The 20,156-nt window shown below is 40.5% G+C and overlaps 1 protein-coding gene across 1 annotated transcript; it reads left to right on the top strand.

The window, feature by feature from the left end:
- The first annotated feature begins 153 nt into the window (after nucleotides 1–153).
- On the top strand, nucleotides 154–6,937 carry LOC132910104 (5-oxoprolinase). The gene is made up of 21 exons (XM_060965564.1): nucleotides 154–950; nucleotides 1,008–1,193; nucleotides 1,284–1,522; nucleotides 1,602–1,764; nucleotides 1,827–1,912; nucleotides 1,985–2,186; nucleotides 2,397–2,657; nucleotides 2,742–2,861; nucleotides 2,966–3,167; nucleotides 3,253–3,469; nucleotides 3,575–3,713; nucleotides 3,790–4,067; nucleotides 4,147–4,407; nucleotides 4,483–4,588; nucleotides 4,724–4,891; nucleotides 4,952–5,196; nucleotides 5,265–5,376; nucleotides 5,466–5,690; nucleotides 5,757–5,938; nucleotides 6,005–6,164; nucleotides 6,683–6,937. Exons 1-21 carry the CDS (start codon nucleotides 786–788, stop codon nucleotides 6,821–6,823), a joined length of 3,858 nt encoding a protein of 1,285 aa, XP_060821547.1. The 5' UTR covers nucleotides 154–785; the 3' UTR covers nucleotides 6,824–6,937.
- The last annotated feature ends 13,219 nt before the right edge of the window (nucleotides 6,938–20,156 follow it).

Genomic DNA, 20,156 nt, shown 5'->3' with positions numbered 1-20,156 from the left:
AATATATTTTACATCGAAGAAATGGTTAATGAAATAATTTCATTCGTTCGAATTACTCAATTTATAAAAATATTATTTTCTAAACTTCCTGATATTTTCATAATAATTCTAATTGATGGTCGTCCACGATATGATATTTTAAGCTCGATTGTTCATGAATGAGAACCATTTACAAGTCTCGCTGCAAGAAAATTTTACGGTTAGACGGAGTTCGCCATCGTGTTACGCAATTGATGTAATCGGTCGTGGAAAAGTACTAGTAGGTACTAGTATCACAGACGAGTATACACGGCATCCCATTTCGAATCCATGCTTGTAGCCTACTGCGTCAATTTTCGCAACAGTGCTGCTATCGAGTGTGCGACACCGGAAAATACTTGACAAAATAATTGCTCCAAAACACGAAGTGCCATTGATCATGTCAACAGAGAGGGAAACCAAGCATTATTGATTAAAATTGCCTCGATCATCATTGAATCGAAGAAAAGAAAGAAAAAGGCATTCTCGTCGATAATCATTGTGTATCCTGAATTTTCTTTAATAATCGAAAATTGGCTGCTTGTATCTATTATTTGTGACAAACATACGTAATTACAGTTTGTTTGTTTTGTTATGTATACATCATTGAGATTTATTAGCGTCGAATCTTATCAGGCATTACTGTGCACAAATTTGATGCTCTTTGTAGACCTTCGATTATCTGACGAAGTAATTTCTCTTGCTTTTTAACTATTCCTAGTAGCTGATCTATTCCTCGAGTATCTGTCGAGTAGTGCACGAGTAATATGAGCAACGAGAAATTCGAGTTCGCTATAGATCGCGGCGGCACGTTTACCGACGTGTACGCCAGATGTCCAGGCGGGAAGATTCGGGTGATGAAACTGCTGTCTGTAGATCCTGCCAACTACGAGGACGCGCCACGCGAAGGAATTCGCAGAATTCTCGAACAGGTATCTATAGTTATGATCTGAGAATTTGATTTTGTATATGACATAAAGCAATTTCAGGAAACTGGAAAGAAAATCAGTGGGGAAATAGATACATCGTTGATATCATGGATTCGAATGGGTACGACAGTTGCTACGAATGCCCTTTTAGAAAGAAAAGGTGCGAGAATGGCGCTCCTGATAAACGAAGGGTTCAGGGATCTTCTTTTTATAGGAAATCAAGCACGACCGAATATATTCGACTTGGTTTGTATTTAAATATAGCGTTAAATTAACATGCAATTTGAAATAAGTAAATTGAAATAACCAAAGAAAATTACGTTCTTTTTTCTTTAGCAAGTAATTACACCGGAAGTATTATATGAGAGAGTAGTCGAAATTAAATGCAGGGTAATACCTGCATTGCCTGGTAAATGTCACTTGGATAGTAAAAAATGGCGCAGAGTGAAGGGATCTACGAGCGAGGACCTTTTTATTACTCAAGAACTCGACGAAGAGAAATTAAAACTAGATCTGAAGGAATTAAGAAGATCGGGAATTGAAAGTTTAGCCGTGGTTCTCGCGCACAGTTACACGTCAGTTACATCAGATGTCAATTATAGTTTAATTTAATATTCTATTAAACTTTACTCATACTTTATTCGTTTATTTTAGGTTTGCGGAACACGAGATAAGAGTAGGTGAGTTGGCGAAACTGGTCGGTTTTTCGCAAGTCTCGCTTTCTCACGAAGTTATGCCCATGACGAGGATAGTTCCTCGAGGATTCACTGCTTCTGCCGATGCATATTTGACACCGCATATTAAACAATACTTGCAGGTATTTTTTCTTAATATATTGTTTCATATTAATCTTTCATATCATAACTAAATTTATTTTAGGGATTCTCCTCTGGTTTCAAAGATAAATTGAAAGGGGTGAACGTTTTGTTCATGCAGAGCGATGGCGGATTGACTCCGATGAATTCGTAAATGCAGTTTTATCGAAGTAACGAAGAAACCGATAAAAACCAATTAGTATAACGCGCCTGTCTTTATAGATTCAATGGGTCTCGAGCCATTCTTTCTGGTCCTGCCGGCGGTGTAGTTGGTTATGCGATGACTACTTATGGCAAAGAGACCGATTTACCGGTGATCGGATTCGATATGGGTGGCACCTCAACTGATGTCAGTCGTTATGGCGGTAACTATGAGCACGTCTACGAGAGCACGACTGCTGGCGTCACGATCCAGGCTGCACAGGTACTGATACTTTATATTAGCTTCAATTTCTTTAAATTCAAATCAAATGTCTCTATCCAAATCGACGATAAACTATCTTGGAACTATTAAGTTGGTGAGGATGCCTCGTAAATGAAGTGAAAAGATATCGTATTGGCGTAATGTAGTCGATGTTAAGAGATGTAAAGAAATAAACGACATTCTGAAACATATCTCGAAATTGGGTCAAAGTTGGACGTGAACACAGTTGCGGCAGGAGGTGGATCGATGCTTTTCTTCAGGTCGGGTCTCTTCGAGGTAGGACCTGAGAGCGCTGGAGCCCATCCTGGTCCGGCGTGCTACAAGAAGAACGGTCCTCTGGCTGTCACTGATGCGAATCTAGCTTTGGGAAGACTCTTGCCAGAATATTTCCCGAAGATATTTGGTCCGAATGAGAATGAACCACTGGACAAGTCTCGAACGATGGAAGCTTTCCAAACACTTACGAATCAAGTATAGGATGCATTTTCTGTTGAAATATCATCATATTATGTGAAACAATCAGTAGTTTATCGACAAATCAACTATGGTTTATAGATAAACGAATTTCTAGCAACAGAGGAGCATAGACCGAAGATGACCGTCGAAGAAGTAGCAATGGGATTCATCAGAGTGGCCAACGAAACTATGTGCCGACCAATACGAGCTTTAACACAGGTATTTATTAAACTGTATGAAGTCTATTAACATTTATATATTACACAGATACACTATATAACATTTTAATTCGTTAAAAAATTCTGTTCTTTTCTGCGAATTAGGCAAAAGGCTATGACACATCTCGCCACGTTTTGGCGTGTTTCGGAGGTGCAGGTGGGCAACACGCGTGTGCTATTGCACGTTCTTTAGGAATGGGGACTGTCTTCGTTCATAAATACGCTGGAATTTTGTCTGCCTACGGAATGGCCCTGGCTGATGTCGTGGAAGAAGCTCAGGAACCCAGTGCAGAAGTTTATGAACAAGGTATATTTAATGAAAATGCTCGTACACAACATATTAGCTTCTTACAATTTGATGTAAATTTTTTATTTTTTTATTTTTTACTTAGAATCATTTGCACGTTTGGATGAGCGTCTAGATGCCTTAGAAAAGAAGGTCCGAGAAAAGGTAGCTGCTCAAGGATTTCCTGATTCTTATATAGAGACGGAATCTTTCCTGCATTTGCGCTATCAAGGAACAGATTGCGCCCTAATGTGCACTCCTAATAAAAATTCTGAAAATAAGGCCACGAAGCATGGGGATTTCCTTACTACGTTCTTGGAAAGGTAAAGTTTGTCTGTATTGATATAAAAAAAAGGAAGAAAGGGAAACCTTAATCTATGACCTCTATCTTTGTATTTCACCTTTAATGATAATTGTATCGAATTAAGGTACCAAACAGAGTTTGGTTTCGTTATGTCCAACCGAAAGATTCTGGTGAACGACATAAGAGTAAGAGGCACGGGAAAGATTGATATCCAGGAAGATCCACATCTACCTTTCTCCAATGTTTCACCAAAGGTAGAAAAGGTAAGCAGAAGAAAAACTACACCAAATTAGTCCAATTCATCAACGACCAAGTAGCGGAATTCTAATCTTCTTCTAGACTACCATGGTGTACTTCGAAAATAGTTACCAGGAGACCAAAGTGTACCAATTGCATTCTCTCTCACCTGGCCACGTGATTCACGGGCCGGCCATTATAATGGACAGCCTGAGCACTCTTCTGATCGAGCCCGATTGCACCGCATCGATCACATCTCGCGGCGATGTGAAGATAACGATCGGTCAAGGGCTGAGGGCCGAGGTCACGACCGAACTGGATACCATTCAACTGAGCATCTTCTCTCATCGTTTCATGAGCATCGCCGAACAAATGGGCAGGTAGATCGATGGATAAATTGTACTTAAGAGAGTCTATTAAAGTACGAGGCTCTGATAAATTGGAATTATGACCTTGAAGGATTCTTCAGCGAACCGCTATTTCAACGAACATCAAGGAGCGTTTGGATTTTTCATGTGCGGTTTTTGGACCCGATGGTGGTCTGGTTTCCAATGCTCCGCACATACCCGTGCACCTGGGTGCCATGCAGGAAACGGTTCAATATCAAATGAAGGCTTTCAACGGTGAATTTTCAAAAGGGGACGTAATCCTCGCGAATCATCCTTGCGCCGGAGGATCGCACCTTCCGGATCTTACTGTCATCACCCCCGTGTTTTACAGGTATTCATTCTTTAATGTTAGGAAATAATAATTTAATATGTTTGTATGTCTTGAATTTGAAATGTGTTTAAATAGGGACGTAGAGAAGCCAGTGTTTTTTGTAGCCAGCAGAGGACATCATGCTGACATAGGAGGTATTACACCTGGCTCCATGCCACCACATTCAACCTCTTTGCTCCAGGTATGAAAGATTTCCAAAACTTTGAACTCGGAAAAAATTCTCTTTTTGATTAATGTCAGTTCTTTGCCTTTGTTGAATGTGTCTACACTATGACCATTAATATGATAATTACTAACAAGTTATGTTCTTCTACAGGAAGGAGCGACTTTCAAGAGTTTCTTGTTGGTTCATAAAGGAGTATTTAGAGAGAAAGAGTTGACGGAAGCGTTGATGGCACCTGGGAAGATCCCAGGAAGTTCCGGAACCAGAAATCTGTCTGACAATCTGAGCGATCTCAAGGCTCAGATTGCAGCCAATCACAAAGTAATTGTAACGACGGTCTTTTCTTTTCATTCGTAATTTTAGAAAACATTCTTTTCATAGGGGTCACTGTTGGTCAATGAACTGATCGATATATACGGTCTCGATGTAGTGCAAGCTTACATGGGTCATATTCAACACAACGCTGAGGTTGCTGTGAGGGATATGTTAAAATCTGTTGGAAAAAAGCTTCTTGAGCAAACTGGTAACACTGTAGCAACTGCAGTAGATTATCTGGATGACGGAAGTCCTATTCAGCTCCTTTTGAACATTGACGTGGACAAGGGCGAAGCAGTCTGTGATTTTACGTAAGTTTTCATACTCATCTAATTACTGTCTTTGAAATTTTTGGTGTAAGAAAAAATGAAAATTTCAGTGGTACAGGGTATGAAGTATGGGGCAACTGTAACGCGCCTAGGGCTATTACTCTTTCTGCGTTAATTTATTGTCTGAGATGTATAGTGGGTAGAGATGTACCTTTGAATCAGGTAATATGAATTAATTAATTAATCCTCATAATCTTATTAAATGTAAAAGAAAATTTCGCAATGTTCGCCATTGAATATTTCATTTCCAGGGTTGCCTAAAGCCCGTAAAGGTAATTATTCCAAAAGGGTCTCTTTTAGATCCTTCAGAGGAGGCAGCGGTGGTCGGTGGCAACGTGCTCACATCTCAACGCGTAGTTGATGTAGTTCTGCAAGCTTTCGGAGCTTGTGCAGCGTCACAGGGTTGCATGAACAATGTGACGCTTGGCACTGAGGAATGGGGTTATTACGAAACTGTTGCTGGAGGCAGTGGAGCCGTAAGAAATTCTACTTCTTCTACCTAAATTAATAATATTTATTTGTCACAAAATTTTTTTACCAAGGGACCAACATGGGATGGTAGAGGAGGAGTTCACACACACATGACAAATACAAGAATCACTGATCCAGAGATATTAGAACTTCGTTATCCAGTTATTCTTAACAGGTTTTCTCTTCGACCCGAAAGCGGAGGAGCTGGTGCTCATCCTGGTGGCGATGGTGTCGTTCGTGAAATGACATTTAGGTACTTATATGGTATCGTAAATTTTCTAAAGAACATTTAATTGTAAACATCTGTGAAATTTTATAGAGCATCCATGATGTTGTCTATATTGACGGAAAGAAGAGTGCATAGTCCACCAGGACTAGCAGGAGGACGGCCAGGTCAGAAAGGACGAAACATATTACAAAGAGCCGATGGTAGAAGAATTAATGTAGGCCCCAAAACCGCGGTGCCTGTTTGCCCTGGGGTAAGAAAGATGGCAATTCTTTTACAACGAGTACTCCTTCGCGCAGACGTAGACGTATGGCTTGCATAAATTTTACACCACGCTGTAAAAGTTGCGGGATACGGTGGAAACAGCAAACCGCGGATCGCGTGCATTTCGGGAAGGTAAAATAGCAACAAATCTATTCGCGTTTTACGCCGAGCTGTAAAAAATTTTATCTCGGTCGATATAATCGGGTCTATTTGCAAGTGGCTGCTGGCAACGTTTCTCTATACACGTTGTTTGCAAAATTTGCGTCGATATTACCTACATTGTTATTGGAAGAAGGAAGCAAGATTACACTACAACTGCTTGGACCACAGAGAAAATGGAATACGGCTGTTGGTTGCCAACTTTTCTTTTTAAAACTTGTTTCTCTATTTACGTTTGCAATATCGTGCTTACGCGTTTCGTCGTCTCCAATTTCATTTTTCGCAGGAAAATGCAAACGAAAGTCGAGTTTTGTTTGATATTTGTTGAATTTTAACAATTTTCCATAGGATACGTTCATTTTGGAAACTCCTGGAGGCGGTGGCTACGGTTCTCCCGGCGAAAAAATGTCATCGATGCAGAAAACTTCTCAAGGATTCGTCGAACGTGGTAGCGTGTTCGAATATAGAAAAGCACAAGAATCTGTATAATGTATATTCACAACTGCACATACTCGCTAACGACAATAATTATTTTAATAATCGCACAATATTCTTATCCTTGTACTTATATCGACGAAAGACAATAAATGTAAAGCGAGTGAATATTCGACGTCGATTTAATCGTCCACTCAATCGATTTTCGATCACCACCAATATAATAACGATAAAGCCGGCTGTAAGAGGGTAATTGAAGCGTTCAATTTATCGCTAAACGATTTATTCAGAAGTTTCTTAATAAATCGAAGCGAGAAGTGAATCAAATTTACTGGACCTAGCATCGATTTGCCCGCACGGTTCATTTGGGAATGGCACACGATGGCTACCATTCCATTTCCGGTCGCAGTAATTGCTGACCGAAATATCGCGGCCTCTGTACACGTGCGCGCAGTTCGACACTTCCGATTGCACTTCCATTTGCACGGAAGGTTTCTTAGAGACCCACACGATCTTCATCCAATATTCATGCATTTCCACCTAAGCTCTATTTCACGTAAGAAATAGAGAGAAAATAGTATTGCAAGTAAATAGAATAATCGATTCTTTTCTCGGAACTATGAATAGAGCTCTCATTGATGTTCACCGCATAGCTCCATGTGAAAAAAGAAAGTCGAGAGCTCTTATTTCGCAGACTTCTGCTAGCTGTGAAGCTCCTTTGTGCACCCTTCTTTTCATCACGAGACACGGACCAAGAAACGTCCACGATGTCGCATTAAAATGTAATACGACGCGCCGCGTGTTAAGGTTCGTGCACAATTAGCTCGTCTGAACGAACCGCTGATCTTAGACTTCGTACGTGACGATCCGTAAGGAAGCGAAACCGAAACCCGAATTTTCCTCGATTTTCTGAAAGAACGGCGGCCGTATAAGGAAACACTGATTGAAAGGGGAATATATTTTTCTCCTTTGTTCTGAAGCAACTGTTCTCGGAAGCTTTAATATCGTTCGAAATCACCGCTTTCAGTGATCGTTTCAGTTCATCTAGAGGAAGGCAGACACGCCGCGTTATGATCACGGAACGATAAAGTTTTCGTGAAAATGTTACGAATGCTGGAGTGCTCGCGTAAGGGGGAGCAGAAAAGTTGCATGAAAAACGACGATAGTTCGACAAAGTTTCGACCTTCCTTTTGCCAAAGTTATATCCTTCTGGTCGATACGCGCACGTGCCTCGGCCAACTAGTAAAGCTGACGCCCGATTTTCCGGCAAATCTGCTGTCGTTTAAAGAAAATCCTGTCAAGATTCCTTTCAAAATATTTTCAAAGCGATTTTATACATTTTTTTTTTTTTTTGTACAGCTCCCGATCATCGACCTGGAATTTATTCCCTTTTGAACAAACGTCCTCGAAATGTCTATCAGTTTGCTAGACAAGTCGATCTGTGTTTAACTAGATCCAAAATTCCAGCGTTTTATCAACATCTTTCTTTATTGGATTTTATATTCTTTCGATATAGTCTTCGATAATAAAAGTAACAGACTGTGCAAACGGTAATTAGGTGATGTTCGTTCAGTTGCAATAATCTCGAAAAACGCTATGGTTTACGCAATAAGTCTCTCAAACACCTGTCAAATACTCTTATAAAGCAAGCCCCTCGACTAAAAACCGATTAAATACGGAGTGAAAACAGTCGAAATTAACGCTTTTGTTAGAATGAGGATACCTTCAATATTTTTCTTCCTCTTCACGCTTCATTGCATTTGTCTGCTCTCGAGTGCCAACTGCAAGGAACAATTGATTCGAGATGAAAATTCCGGGCATCTGAATCCAAACCCGCAGAACTCGCTAGTCCATGGCCGAGTAATTACCTCGAGAAAGGAACCTGTGGCGAACAACGGAGCGTTTGACAAACTTCCGACATCTCGTTGGAAAAACTTTGGTCAGGTGGGTTCGAATGACAATGCGGGCTAATTACCCTGGTCATTTCATCGTTGTGTCCATTTGGAAGGTATTTTCCTGCCGGGAAAATTGCCATAATGAGCGAAATAGATTTTAGAGGGAACTTTGTTCGAACTTCTTTCCAGAAGTCCACCGAAGAAATCACGTGGAAAAATCAACGAATTCGCAGTTGCTTGAAGAATAAAAACGCGACATCCAGTGACAAACTTCGCTTGACCATCTTTCGACAACCAGATATCGGCCGTCTCTAAGAAAACGGGCGACTTTTGCCCCGAAAATTGAATCGGAGATCGGTGCAATCGGCACAGACGAAAAAAGAAAAACGAGAAACTCGCGAATCCGGATTTCCCAGGCAAGCTTTCGATCTGAACGGCAAACTTAACCCCGATCCGCCTGCCTTTAGTTTCTTTGTTTTGTTTTCCAGTTGGGATGGCGGCAAGGATCAACACTCCGATAAGCGACAAGCGGATGCTGAAACTTTCCAAGAGAAAGAAGAGAGGCGAGCGAAAAATCATGAAGCTCGCGTTGGCAATCAACGTGCGTTTAATCTGTCAGGTTTATTGCCATTCAGAAATGGATCCTTGGAGACGGTTGGTCTGCCGGGTCATCTTATTAGGAAGATTTTTGACTTTTTCTTTAACACGATTAAGCAAAAACCAACGGACGGTGGTGAAAATAAGAATCAACAATTGCATATCATAGGTTGATAAGGAAATTGTTCGAGTACGGAAGAGACACGAACGATACAATGGAAAACGCAGAAACTGCGAAGGTTGGTATTCACAAAGCGGTGAGAGTCGGATCATTGTCTATAAACTCTGACGTAGGGAAACCATAAACTGTTATTCGTTGCATATATACGTATTATTAGCTCGTTTGATTAAAGAATAAATAGATGATTATAATCGTGCTTAGTTCCTTTTATCCGCGTAAACTATGGAAGCAACGTCGAAGCTACGAAAAGAGAATTAAGAATTGTTACAGTTTGTGCGTTATCGTGAGAACGGAGTTTCATGGGAGATAAATTGTGGAAACTGGAGGGATGTTTTAACCAAAGATAAATACTACTCGATTACTATCTGTCGATTTTTCGACAGATGGAAGAACGTCTTGAACATCTTGGAACGAACGAGTGTATGAACATCTAGCTCGAAGGTAACGAGAAGAAGGCGTAAATCTGTTGTCGTTTATCACGTGTATTACGATTAATGATCAGAGAAGTAATGATTCGCGCGCGAATGCATGTCGAACAATTAGTAATATATCGGGGAAATTTAAGGTAACGATCGTCGATTGGCACGTGTACCTTAATTAATCACGTTCCGATGCATAATGCATATTTGATGAGCAAATCCGTTTAGTATTAATATCCTGATTATCGATTCATTCGTAACATTGAATAATCAAATTAACCGACACGATATATCCTCGGGCGGCATGAATCGAATTAGATGGAAGCAATTAATAACAAGATATTACTTATTTTATTTAATTCGTCATAGACCTGTCAGTAAATTAGGAAAATCGAGCTTACATTTTTGCTGCGTTCATTGGTTTTGTTTCCTCTTTCTATTTCGCGTGTATCGCAAAACACGCGAATTTTTTCACCACCTGCGGAGAAAAAGTTTCCATCGTTTTCGCGAAAGATAACGAGAGATATCGATTTGGTCAACGGAAGGGAAATTTTTATAGAAAATTCCACCAACGAATACTTTATTTTCCTTCCGTTTTCTGTTTGCCTTTCCGTGCGGATTATTTTCCATGCATTGCCGACGCTTCATATTTTATTTTTCCAGAGGTTGGGTCATAACTATAACGCTTCAACTCTATGAAAGACGTGTTCTACGATCACGGTATTTCGCCGAGAAGAAACAATATTTCTCGCGACATAACTCGAACTTTCACCAATCGAGTAAGCAAAGCTTCGAGAGGCAAAAAATTTTAGAGTATAGAAAGCGGATCGTCAATATCTTTAACAAATATTCAGAAATCGAAATCTGCTCGAGGAACGGGGTCGTCTAATTTTTCGAACGAAGAACAATCGTTGATATTTTTATACATGCTCCCACTATTCGCTAGATCTGGAATCTCCGGGGAAGTATTCTTCCCAGAGGAGGAACACTTACCTTGGAATCACGTGGAGGCTGCGTAAACGTGACCGACTCTGACTGGAGTCTGTGATTTACTGGAAACCACAGCTGGATCTTCGACGATTCGTCTCGCCAAGGAAATGTAGCTCGCACGAGGCCAGCATTCAATAGCCGAACGTTCCAAACCTTCTTTCCGCCTGTTGAAATATTAACGAGCATCTGCTAGATTTCGTCCGTTGTTTGTGGCTCATTTTGCAAACAGCTTTTACTCCGCGTGCATCGATATCACTAACATCCTACTATTATTAATTATCACTAAAAGTTTCCAGGAATGCGAGAGAAATCCTAACAAATCTAATATTCCAAGAGAAACATTTTGCGAATGCCGCTTCCAACTGAGATCTGACGGGATTCTCATTGAGAACGTGTGTGGGATCCTCTAAAAGACGAATGAATTCCTTTCCGTTTGAAGTCCTCGTGACACAAGGGTCTGGACAGTTCTGAACATAGGGTAAATTGCACGCGTGTTTCGGCTGACGTGTATGAATTGCATGAGTAAAGGAAAAATGGAGGACAGGTTGAGAGGATAACGCACGTGTATCCGGAATCGCGCGAAAAGCTGTCGCTTTACGACTTTACGGAAAGAAGGCGATCGTCGAACGGTTAAAACCGCCCAAAACGAACAGAAACGGAAACTTGTGCTACAAAACGCACGATAAAGGGATGGCCAGTCGGTGCCAGTGGCACGTTACCAACCGAGTCACTGATATAAATCTTATTTCTCCGTTTTGTGTAATGTTGGACTGTAAGTGTATGTGCGCGAATCGGTCTTCCAGACGAAACATATATGTATGCACAATGCACGTCCTCCACGCTACTTGTCTTGGTCCGATCTCTCGCATAAATCGTCCAGCCAACGTTTCCTCTGAATCCCATGGAAAACTGTGCGAGAATAATTTCCTGGCTGTTTTTGCTCGGTTTGCGAACATTCCACCGTCGTACTTTAATGTTTAACACTTTGTACACGGCTTGAAGTCGACTACGCTGGAGTGAGATATTGGCGATGTTATCCGGAACCAAGTCTCGGATTCTGACAAACGAGGCGTCTCGCATTTACATAAACGTTAACATTTGGTTTCTAAAATATACCGTAGCGAGGATTTAAATGTTTTAGATTTTGAAAGTGTTTCAAACGATTAGGTGCTTTTCTATTTACGTGTATGGAAGACGTGTGTAAAGTATTGCGATGGAAGTTATATTAAAATTTACGACTATATTTATGCTTGACCCATTAAACACAGTCTCCTTGCTCGCAGAGGAATTCAATTTCCTCGAAAAATTGAAAGAAAGTACAGCGTAATAGATAGATTATACTGGAAGCTGAATTTTAAACAAAGTCAAACTCTCGCGAGGTAATCGCGTGAGAAGTTAGCAAAAGTGGATCGTCGAACGGTACACGCTGCTCGTCTACCTAACGTTTCTCTCTGACGGGAACACCGACCTTCTTTAGCGTAGTTTGCTGTTTGCACAATATTAGAACGATTTCTGAGTAACAACGCAGGGCAAGGAAACAACGTAGAGTTTACGAGGATGAAACGGCAGAGTAACGCGTTTTCACGGAGCATTGTCTCGTAATGGTATGCGAAACTCTTTAGAAGTTCTCCGAATTTGGTTCGCAAGCGGAGATTGCTCGCTTTAAAAGTCAACCACTTCGCGAAATCTTTCTTCAATTATGAGAATCCTTTTGTGCGGAAGCACGACAAAATAGTCCAACTATTAGCGAGACAAAGCTCGTCGAAGATCAATGGAGAACTTATAATCGCGAAACTTCGATAAACGAGAATATTTCGCTCCGTTCAGCTGATAATCGACGATCGTCTTTCGAACGTCATATTACGTTTGTAATGGTGGTTTCTGTGTTTGTGGTTAGATTCGTTCTCGTTGTTCGTCGTTCGAAAGAATATCGACGATGTCAAAGATATTTAGGATATTTAAACCGTCCAGTGGATTGATCAAACGTTATCAAAGTCAGAGTCAAAACAATCGCGACACTTGGAGAATAAAGATTAAGAAACAAGCGTTCTATTTGTCCGGATATCACAAATATGGACTATATACCCACGATTTATTTTACGACCAGGACCCTGTGATAAGAGAGGCATTACGTCGACTGCCAATACAAGTGTTAGACGGCAGAAATTTTAGGTATTCGCTGAAATATGTTTGCGTTTTATGTTAATCGTGCGCAGCTAGTTGACGAATTTCTATAGCGGCTTTTCCACCAGCCGAATATTCAACTCGCATATTTGCGAGGCCAGCGTGCTACGAAACTATGCGTAAATCCTCTATCCGGGATTATGGAATTTCTAGGCTCATACGTGGCTCTCAATTGGACTTTCTGAAAATACATTTGCCCAAGGAAAAATGGATCACGTTCGAACAAGATATGGAGTATCGATATCTGGACCCGTACATAGAAGAAATCAAGGCAGAGAGAGACGAGATTTACCAGTTTGGTTGCACTAATTATTCTGACAGCGACTGGCCTAGTTGCGAAGTAAAATAATTTTTCTCTCGTTTATTATCTCTCGTTTGCTGCTTCTCAAATATACATAGGAGATAAACGAGAAAGAACGAAGAGGCGAAAGGACATGGACGTCGAAAAATTCATTTTCTGACTCCTGTGAACAATTTGTATAATAATTATCGTAAATAATAAAAGCCGTGAGATCTGATGAAACGGTATTAATTTCGCTACACTGGAAATCCAATTTTTCAGCACATCTCAAGGTTGTATCGTATTCGAATTATAGTATTAAAAAGGAAAACTGAGTTTCTCGTTCATTTTCGAGTCGCGTATCTTAATTTGCAACGCGCACGCGTCCTAGAGGAAAGTTGGTCGGAACGATAAAAGTGGATGGCGTCGGTTCTTGATGATAACTTCGGTGTCTCGCAGCTCTAATTATGGACCACGCATTCAAGTGGTTATCCCGGCAAGGATGTTGCTCTAGAGATTTGAAAGTTGCTTCTTCAAGTGTATCACGCGTTGCGGCCGCCAGCTTCAAGTGGCCTCTTCAAACTCTACCCTGACCTAGGCAGGATTCATCGTCGGTTCACTCGTATTCAAAACGCGCCGCATCGGCAACGCTTTTTGTGATTGCACGTTCGTTTTTACGAGCAGGTATTCCGCGTGCCACGACTTCGTTACGACTGGAATATTTCCGGCAAGGCAAGACCACTTAATTAACGCCAGATACGGTTCTTAATTTTTATGTCCATATATTCGTTTCGTGATTTTTATGTCCATGTATCGAGCATACGCGCTAGTTTCGCGATATTTAGCTGACGAATCTATTGCGAAATATCGGTAATCCTCTCTTTAAATACGTTTCTTCGCATATAGATCTCCCTCTTTGCTCTTTGCCAAGAGCAAAAGTGGTTTTCTTTGCTGCAGTATTGCACCGTCGTACTACCAGCTCTAAAGACCAAAGCATTTCGCAAAATCTTGAAAGGATCGCGCTTTTTCATTGAAAAGTATATAAAAGGATTTTCGAAACTCAAAGAACTCGGCATCGTCGACAGTTGCCCCTTTAATCACGGTGACTCTTAATTAGAAAATTATATCTGCGTGTCGACAAAAGTTTCTCGAGGACACAGATGAGATGGTATGACGTTCTATTTGACGAGGATCTAGATAATACGATCACGAACTATGTCAAAAATTTGGCCACGTCCATCGGTATTAAGTAAGGCGTTTAATGTCCTGGCTGGAACAATTGCACTTTATAGAGTATAGAGTGTTACTGAATGGTTTCGCTTATTCAGTTGGAAACAAAGAGGCATGACATTAATTCCACTCCTGCTGGATAGTTAATACAAGCCATTCTCAACAAGTAGAACTTCGCCAGCGATCCTAATTCGATAACTCGGCAGTTATCGGTGTCGCGAACGCTTCTTGCGAACGAACATTGTTTCGATTCCATTTACTTCGTGTGCTTCATGCTTTTATTCAGTTTACGAGCGGTGAAATGAAATTTCAAGCGGTATCGACCGCGACAAAAATCAGCGCGGTTACCAAGTGAATTTCGATTTCTCAATTATGTAGCGACGGGGTAATTTATCCGAGAATGTGGAAGTTTGTTTCCACGTAGCTAACGATGGTATACTCTGTGTCCATTTAATTGTTCGAACCTTGAAACAATGAACCGCCGCGTGGCGACAAAGTTACATTCAATTTACAAGCCCGGTAGGGAAGCTTCGTCCGGTACAAGCGTAATTATGTTGCACCTAAAGGCAAGTAGAAGTTCGATTTGAACGATGCGATCTTGTCCGATCGTTCTAGGCTTGTTTGCAAAGGTCGGAGGTATCATCAAAGTTTCACCAACAAACTCAATCTTCTCACTAGAAACGCGAGCGAGACTGTACGAAGATATTCACAGATTACGCAATCGATTAACGCGAAACGAGGCTTTGTTCGAGATTGCATAGTGGGATTTGCTCGATATTGGCGGATGCGAGCTAACAAGATATATTCTGTATGATCGAGCTTGCCAGATTCTCGCTGTTCGTGCTAATTAAACATCATTTTGCCCGGAATGATAAATTAAATTTTACCTTTCTAGCACATCGTTTTGTTTCGCGTACGCGTTTCTTCGCGTGGCTGTAGTCGGCGTTTATCTTTTTACGAAATTGAAAAAGGTAGACGAAGACGTCGTGCCGGAAGGAAAACATATTTTTCCCGAGGTAAGAAACAGGATCTGATTAGCCTCTTGTCTCGTACTCGGAGGAAGAAATCGCACTCAGAAACTACGGGAGTTTCACAACATGCGCGAAACACGAGCGAAGCGACAAGCGAAGAGGCATCTTAATTTTTCGCCGAGTCCATCCAGTTAAAATTTATCAATGATTTTTTCATTTTTTGCTAATAACTGCACATTCCGACGGCATAAATTTTATTATTGCATTACTCGCGAGACGAATTATTATACAGCAGCCGGTTTATTAAGACGGAGAAGTTCTACAATACCGTTTCAACCGGTGGCAATTTGCATACATCACATCGTCGAGTCGCTTCTTATTCCTTCAAATTCATCCGAACTTACAGTAGGTTAATTAAGGAGGAATTACCGAATGAATGCCGGTTAAAATTGCCAGGTAGAGTGATTACTCGCGGCGAAGGATAGCCAGGGGAAAAGTTAGAAATATCCGGTAGCTTTACTTTTTAATCACAGTTTATCCGTGTCGAGACCTCTTACTTATCCTGTTCGTGCAATTACGGTGTGTCCATTTTGTATTGTTTCCACTGAAGAGCTATAGAATCTTCGATGACGACGTACCGGAGCTTTTTATCGGAAGATTTTGAAACGTAACAACAAGAAAGAAAAATGAATCCACGTGGATAAATTCCCGTTTCCCTCGGCCGGGGGTGAATCGCAACCGAGAAATCGTATTTACTTTCCATCAAAGATGGAAAGAAAACATCGGGTGCGGTGATGATAGGCGTTCTAGCCATACTGTTTGTTCAGTATTATATTTTTAATACTCCGCGATTTTCCGCGTCATGTAAATTCTAGCGACAATGAAAGGCACGTGATAATTCGTTTGTTTCATAAAGAGAAAAAGGCGGGACGAGCCTTTGCTCCGGCGTTTATCTGTGCGTTAGAGTGAACCGATTCCCCGCTGTATTTTATTCCAATAAATAGTTTTCGACGAATAGAGAGTTGGTCCGGCACGTACGAGGAGCTTGAATTGCCCAACAGGCTCGACAGTAGTTTAGAACAATAAAGACAATACCATTGATTCTGGATTATTGAGCGCGAACGCAGATGCAAGTTCGACTAAACTCAGATATTAATTTAAATTATACGTCACATTGCCGCGGGTTAAAATTTGGGAACGATAGCCGAGAAATTTTGATAGAAAGTAGAAATTCTTAGGATCTTTTGACAAAGCGAATTATTAATAGCTTCATTTTTGTATCTCTATCTCTAACAAAAACATAGTAACTTTTTTATTGAGCTAAAAATTTGTATAATTTGTTCTTATTAAACAGATCGATCAATATCTAAATGTTCAAGATTAACGAACACATATATAACAAATGTGAAACTGGTTTGAATCTCCCCCTCAGGGGTGAACAGCATTTGTGAAAACTGCATCGTAGGTGGAATGAATATATTTGCTTCTTGAATAACCGTATATTCTACATTTTCCGAAAGTTAATTAAAACTTTTTGCGCCTACATGGTTTGGATGTACTTTTATACAACTACAATCCTCGCTTGCATTCTCATTTTCGTTATATAAGAAGGTTGCGAATAAAAGATTTATCTCCATTTATCTCTACGTTTATTTATTTCTCTATTCACAGACATCTTCTCGTCTGCATATAGCAAAATTAATCGATGTATCAGCGAGACACGACGTGCTTTATATCCCTTACATCGAGAATGTATTTCCTGTGCCACGTGAAGCTCTCTGTTTCATCAAATTTCTTCGACTTGTATTCTGCAAGACTAATTTCTCTTGAAAGGTATGGCAGATCGCAAGAACGAATCGATCATCATACATAAATTCATGCTGTTACTCGGGGGGACAATTTCCGCAGCCCTGTATACGAAGGTGTAAAGAATTTACTTGGGAATCTCGTTCGAATTGAATTATTAAAAAAGTATAGAATTTATTGGGGAAGTTTGGGAAGTTGATTTCAGGAGGTGGGCGAAGCTATCACGGTACTCGCGGAGTCGGGCACGTCTTGCTTTTATTAGTTCGTTAATTTAATTATCCGCAGCGAGAAAGCATTAAGCCAACACGCCACGTGAGGGCGTATAGCTTGATATAATTGAATTGTAAGCCACCTTTGCAATGCCTACGGGAATTCCACGATGAACGTGAACCAATCGATACGTATTATGTAAAGAGCATGAATGGAATTTAACACGCGTGTATGAATAACTATTGTAACGTTTTCAACCTAATTCGTACAATTATCGGCACGATCGTTTAAAAATGGAGCTGGTACTCGACCAGAATAACAATTTAATCGGTTCTCTTTCTCTCCACCGTGGAGAACGGAGTTTCTTTTATCTACTATAATTATACCGACGATTCTCGCGACGAATCAGTAAGAAAAGCGATACACTGAAATGAGATTGCAGATAACGCGAGAACTTTCGTACCTCCTTCGACGTGGCTGTCTCTTGGAACGCTTCAAAATCTCTGGCTTGGACACGAAGCCGATAATTGGAGGGTCGATGGATAACGGAACGAGATGGTGCTCGCGGAGCTAGAAAATCGACGGTCTTATCGAAGTGTCGCGAACGTTTCAGTAGACGGCCGTCAAAACGAGCCAGGAAGGAAGACTTGCGCGATTGTAGAATCTCGGGTTTTAAAACGTGACTTTTTTTTCTAACCGTAAAGAGGATCACAGTTGTGCAAATACGCGAGGTCGTGTATTTCGGATAGAACAGTAAATATTCGGAATGAAACACGCAGTTCACCGCAAAGTGCATTAAAACATGACCAAAAGAAGGAGGAATTTTATTAAAATTCGCGGACCGCTATGCGGCTACGTAAATTGCACTTCTGTGAATTCACGCGAATCACGGAAACGCTTTAATTAAACTTGACTCCAATAAGAAGTTTCGCCCTTCCACTTGCTTGTAATATGCAATAATATGCAGTAATAAATCCTGACCGTCGATGTTTTTTCTGCCAGATGTTTCGCGAAGAGGACGGTCTCGACGAAAAAAGATAAGTTGTCTCTCTATGCTCTCTTCCGCTCTTTGACAGAAATTAGCCGTGCACACGATATGAAATTTACTTTCCAACAGAACATATTTGGCTTTTCTCGCGAGATAGAACAATTTCAGCAGATCTACCGTTAATTTCCATCTATTTCTTCCATTTCCATCGATACCACGTGAACCTATTTCAGACGCTCTCAGCCATAAAAGCCTGTCAACGTATTCTGCCTTGTTCTTCACTTGTTCGATGCTTAAAGGTACTATTCGATCCGATATGCGTGAAATGTGTCATTCACGTGGAACGTTTAATACGAGCACTTCGCGAAAATTTTGCACCCTGTTATATCGCGAGCGTTTTCTGCCTAGAAAAATTATTCATCCCAATGTTCCATTCCGATGATTATACTATGCTCTTTTTTGTTTTCCTCCTAATATCGTCGTTCCGATTTATTGCTGTTCCGATATCAGCTAAATGGTCCAATATTTCACTGATCGTGCATACGCTTGAAATTGCAAGGGACCCAAGGTCACGGTATGTGGCAGCATGCCATAAGCAAGGGGATGCTGTATTCTTTCCGGTTTGCTGGCAACTTGCTCGACTGCTTCATTTATCGATTTGACATTAAGAAACTTCTCTTATTTCATGGAGTCTAGGGACATTCTGTTTGTACGCTTCAGCGAACGAAATGGTATCTAGATTAGCGTTCACATATTGTTCAGTTTTCCTCTGGTAGAAAGAGTCGCTCAGGCAGAATATCGAAAGTAATATGCGTTATCACAGATAAATGGCATATTCAAAAATATTTTATCAGTAAATGGATATTAAATTCATTTGTAATGTTTTATTTTGAACAAAATGTTCCGGATTATTTCTGATAAACGTGAATCGCGCGTTTGAAAAGTTTGTGCTTAAAATGTTTGCACACGGGACAGAAATATTAGAAAGAAAAGGGACAAAGAACGAAGATTATCCGATTTTTTTTTGTAAAATAAATACCAGGGCATCGACGAGAAATATCCAGCTTGTACTGTTGTTAGTCAATGTAAAACCGCGCACGACTAAATTGGTCGTTAAATTTTCAGAAAAGGAACGTTACGATTTTTGGACATTTTTGCTCGTTCGCCAACAATCGATTCGTTTGGTCGGTCATACACGCATCACCAAGCGTTTTCGCTTTAATGTCGCGGAAATTGAATCGAAGTCTCGCTACCGTTCTTCTTAGTATCTCGATCGACGATACATAACGCTTTCTCGTTAGGGTCTTTGAAATTCCGTACAGCAACTTGCATTTGCATTTTTATACATATAAAATTAAACTCACAAAGATGTATTTTTAAAACCAATAATAATCGTTTGCTCACACAGCGAAACTCCACTTTCTCCTCGATTACACGGAGGGAAGTTATCTTGAAATATTTTTGAACTCGTTGTTTCTCCCCTCGAGTTTAATTATTTCGCAATCCTGAATCTTTATTTACAATCTCCACTCCATGACCTGGATTACGAATTCCTTTGTTTGTTAAGAAACCGATTATTTTTTTTTTTGATTTTCGTCGAGAATTCTACGTTGACCCTCATCAGCTGAAAATGTCT

This window comes from Bombus pascuorum, chromosome 8 (assembly GCF_905332965.1).
Source record: "Bombus pascuorum chromosome 8, iyBomPasc1.1, whole genome shotgun sequence".
Taxonomy (NCBI): domain Eukaryota; kingdom Metazoa; phylum Arthropoda; class Insecta; order Hymenoptera; family Apidae; genus Bombus; species Bombus pascuorum.
This window is presented reverse-complemented; position numbering and strand designations above follow the sequence as displayed.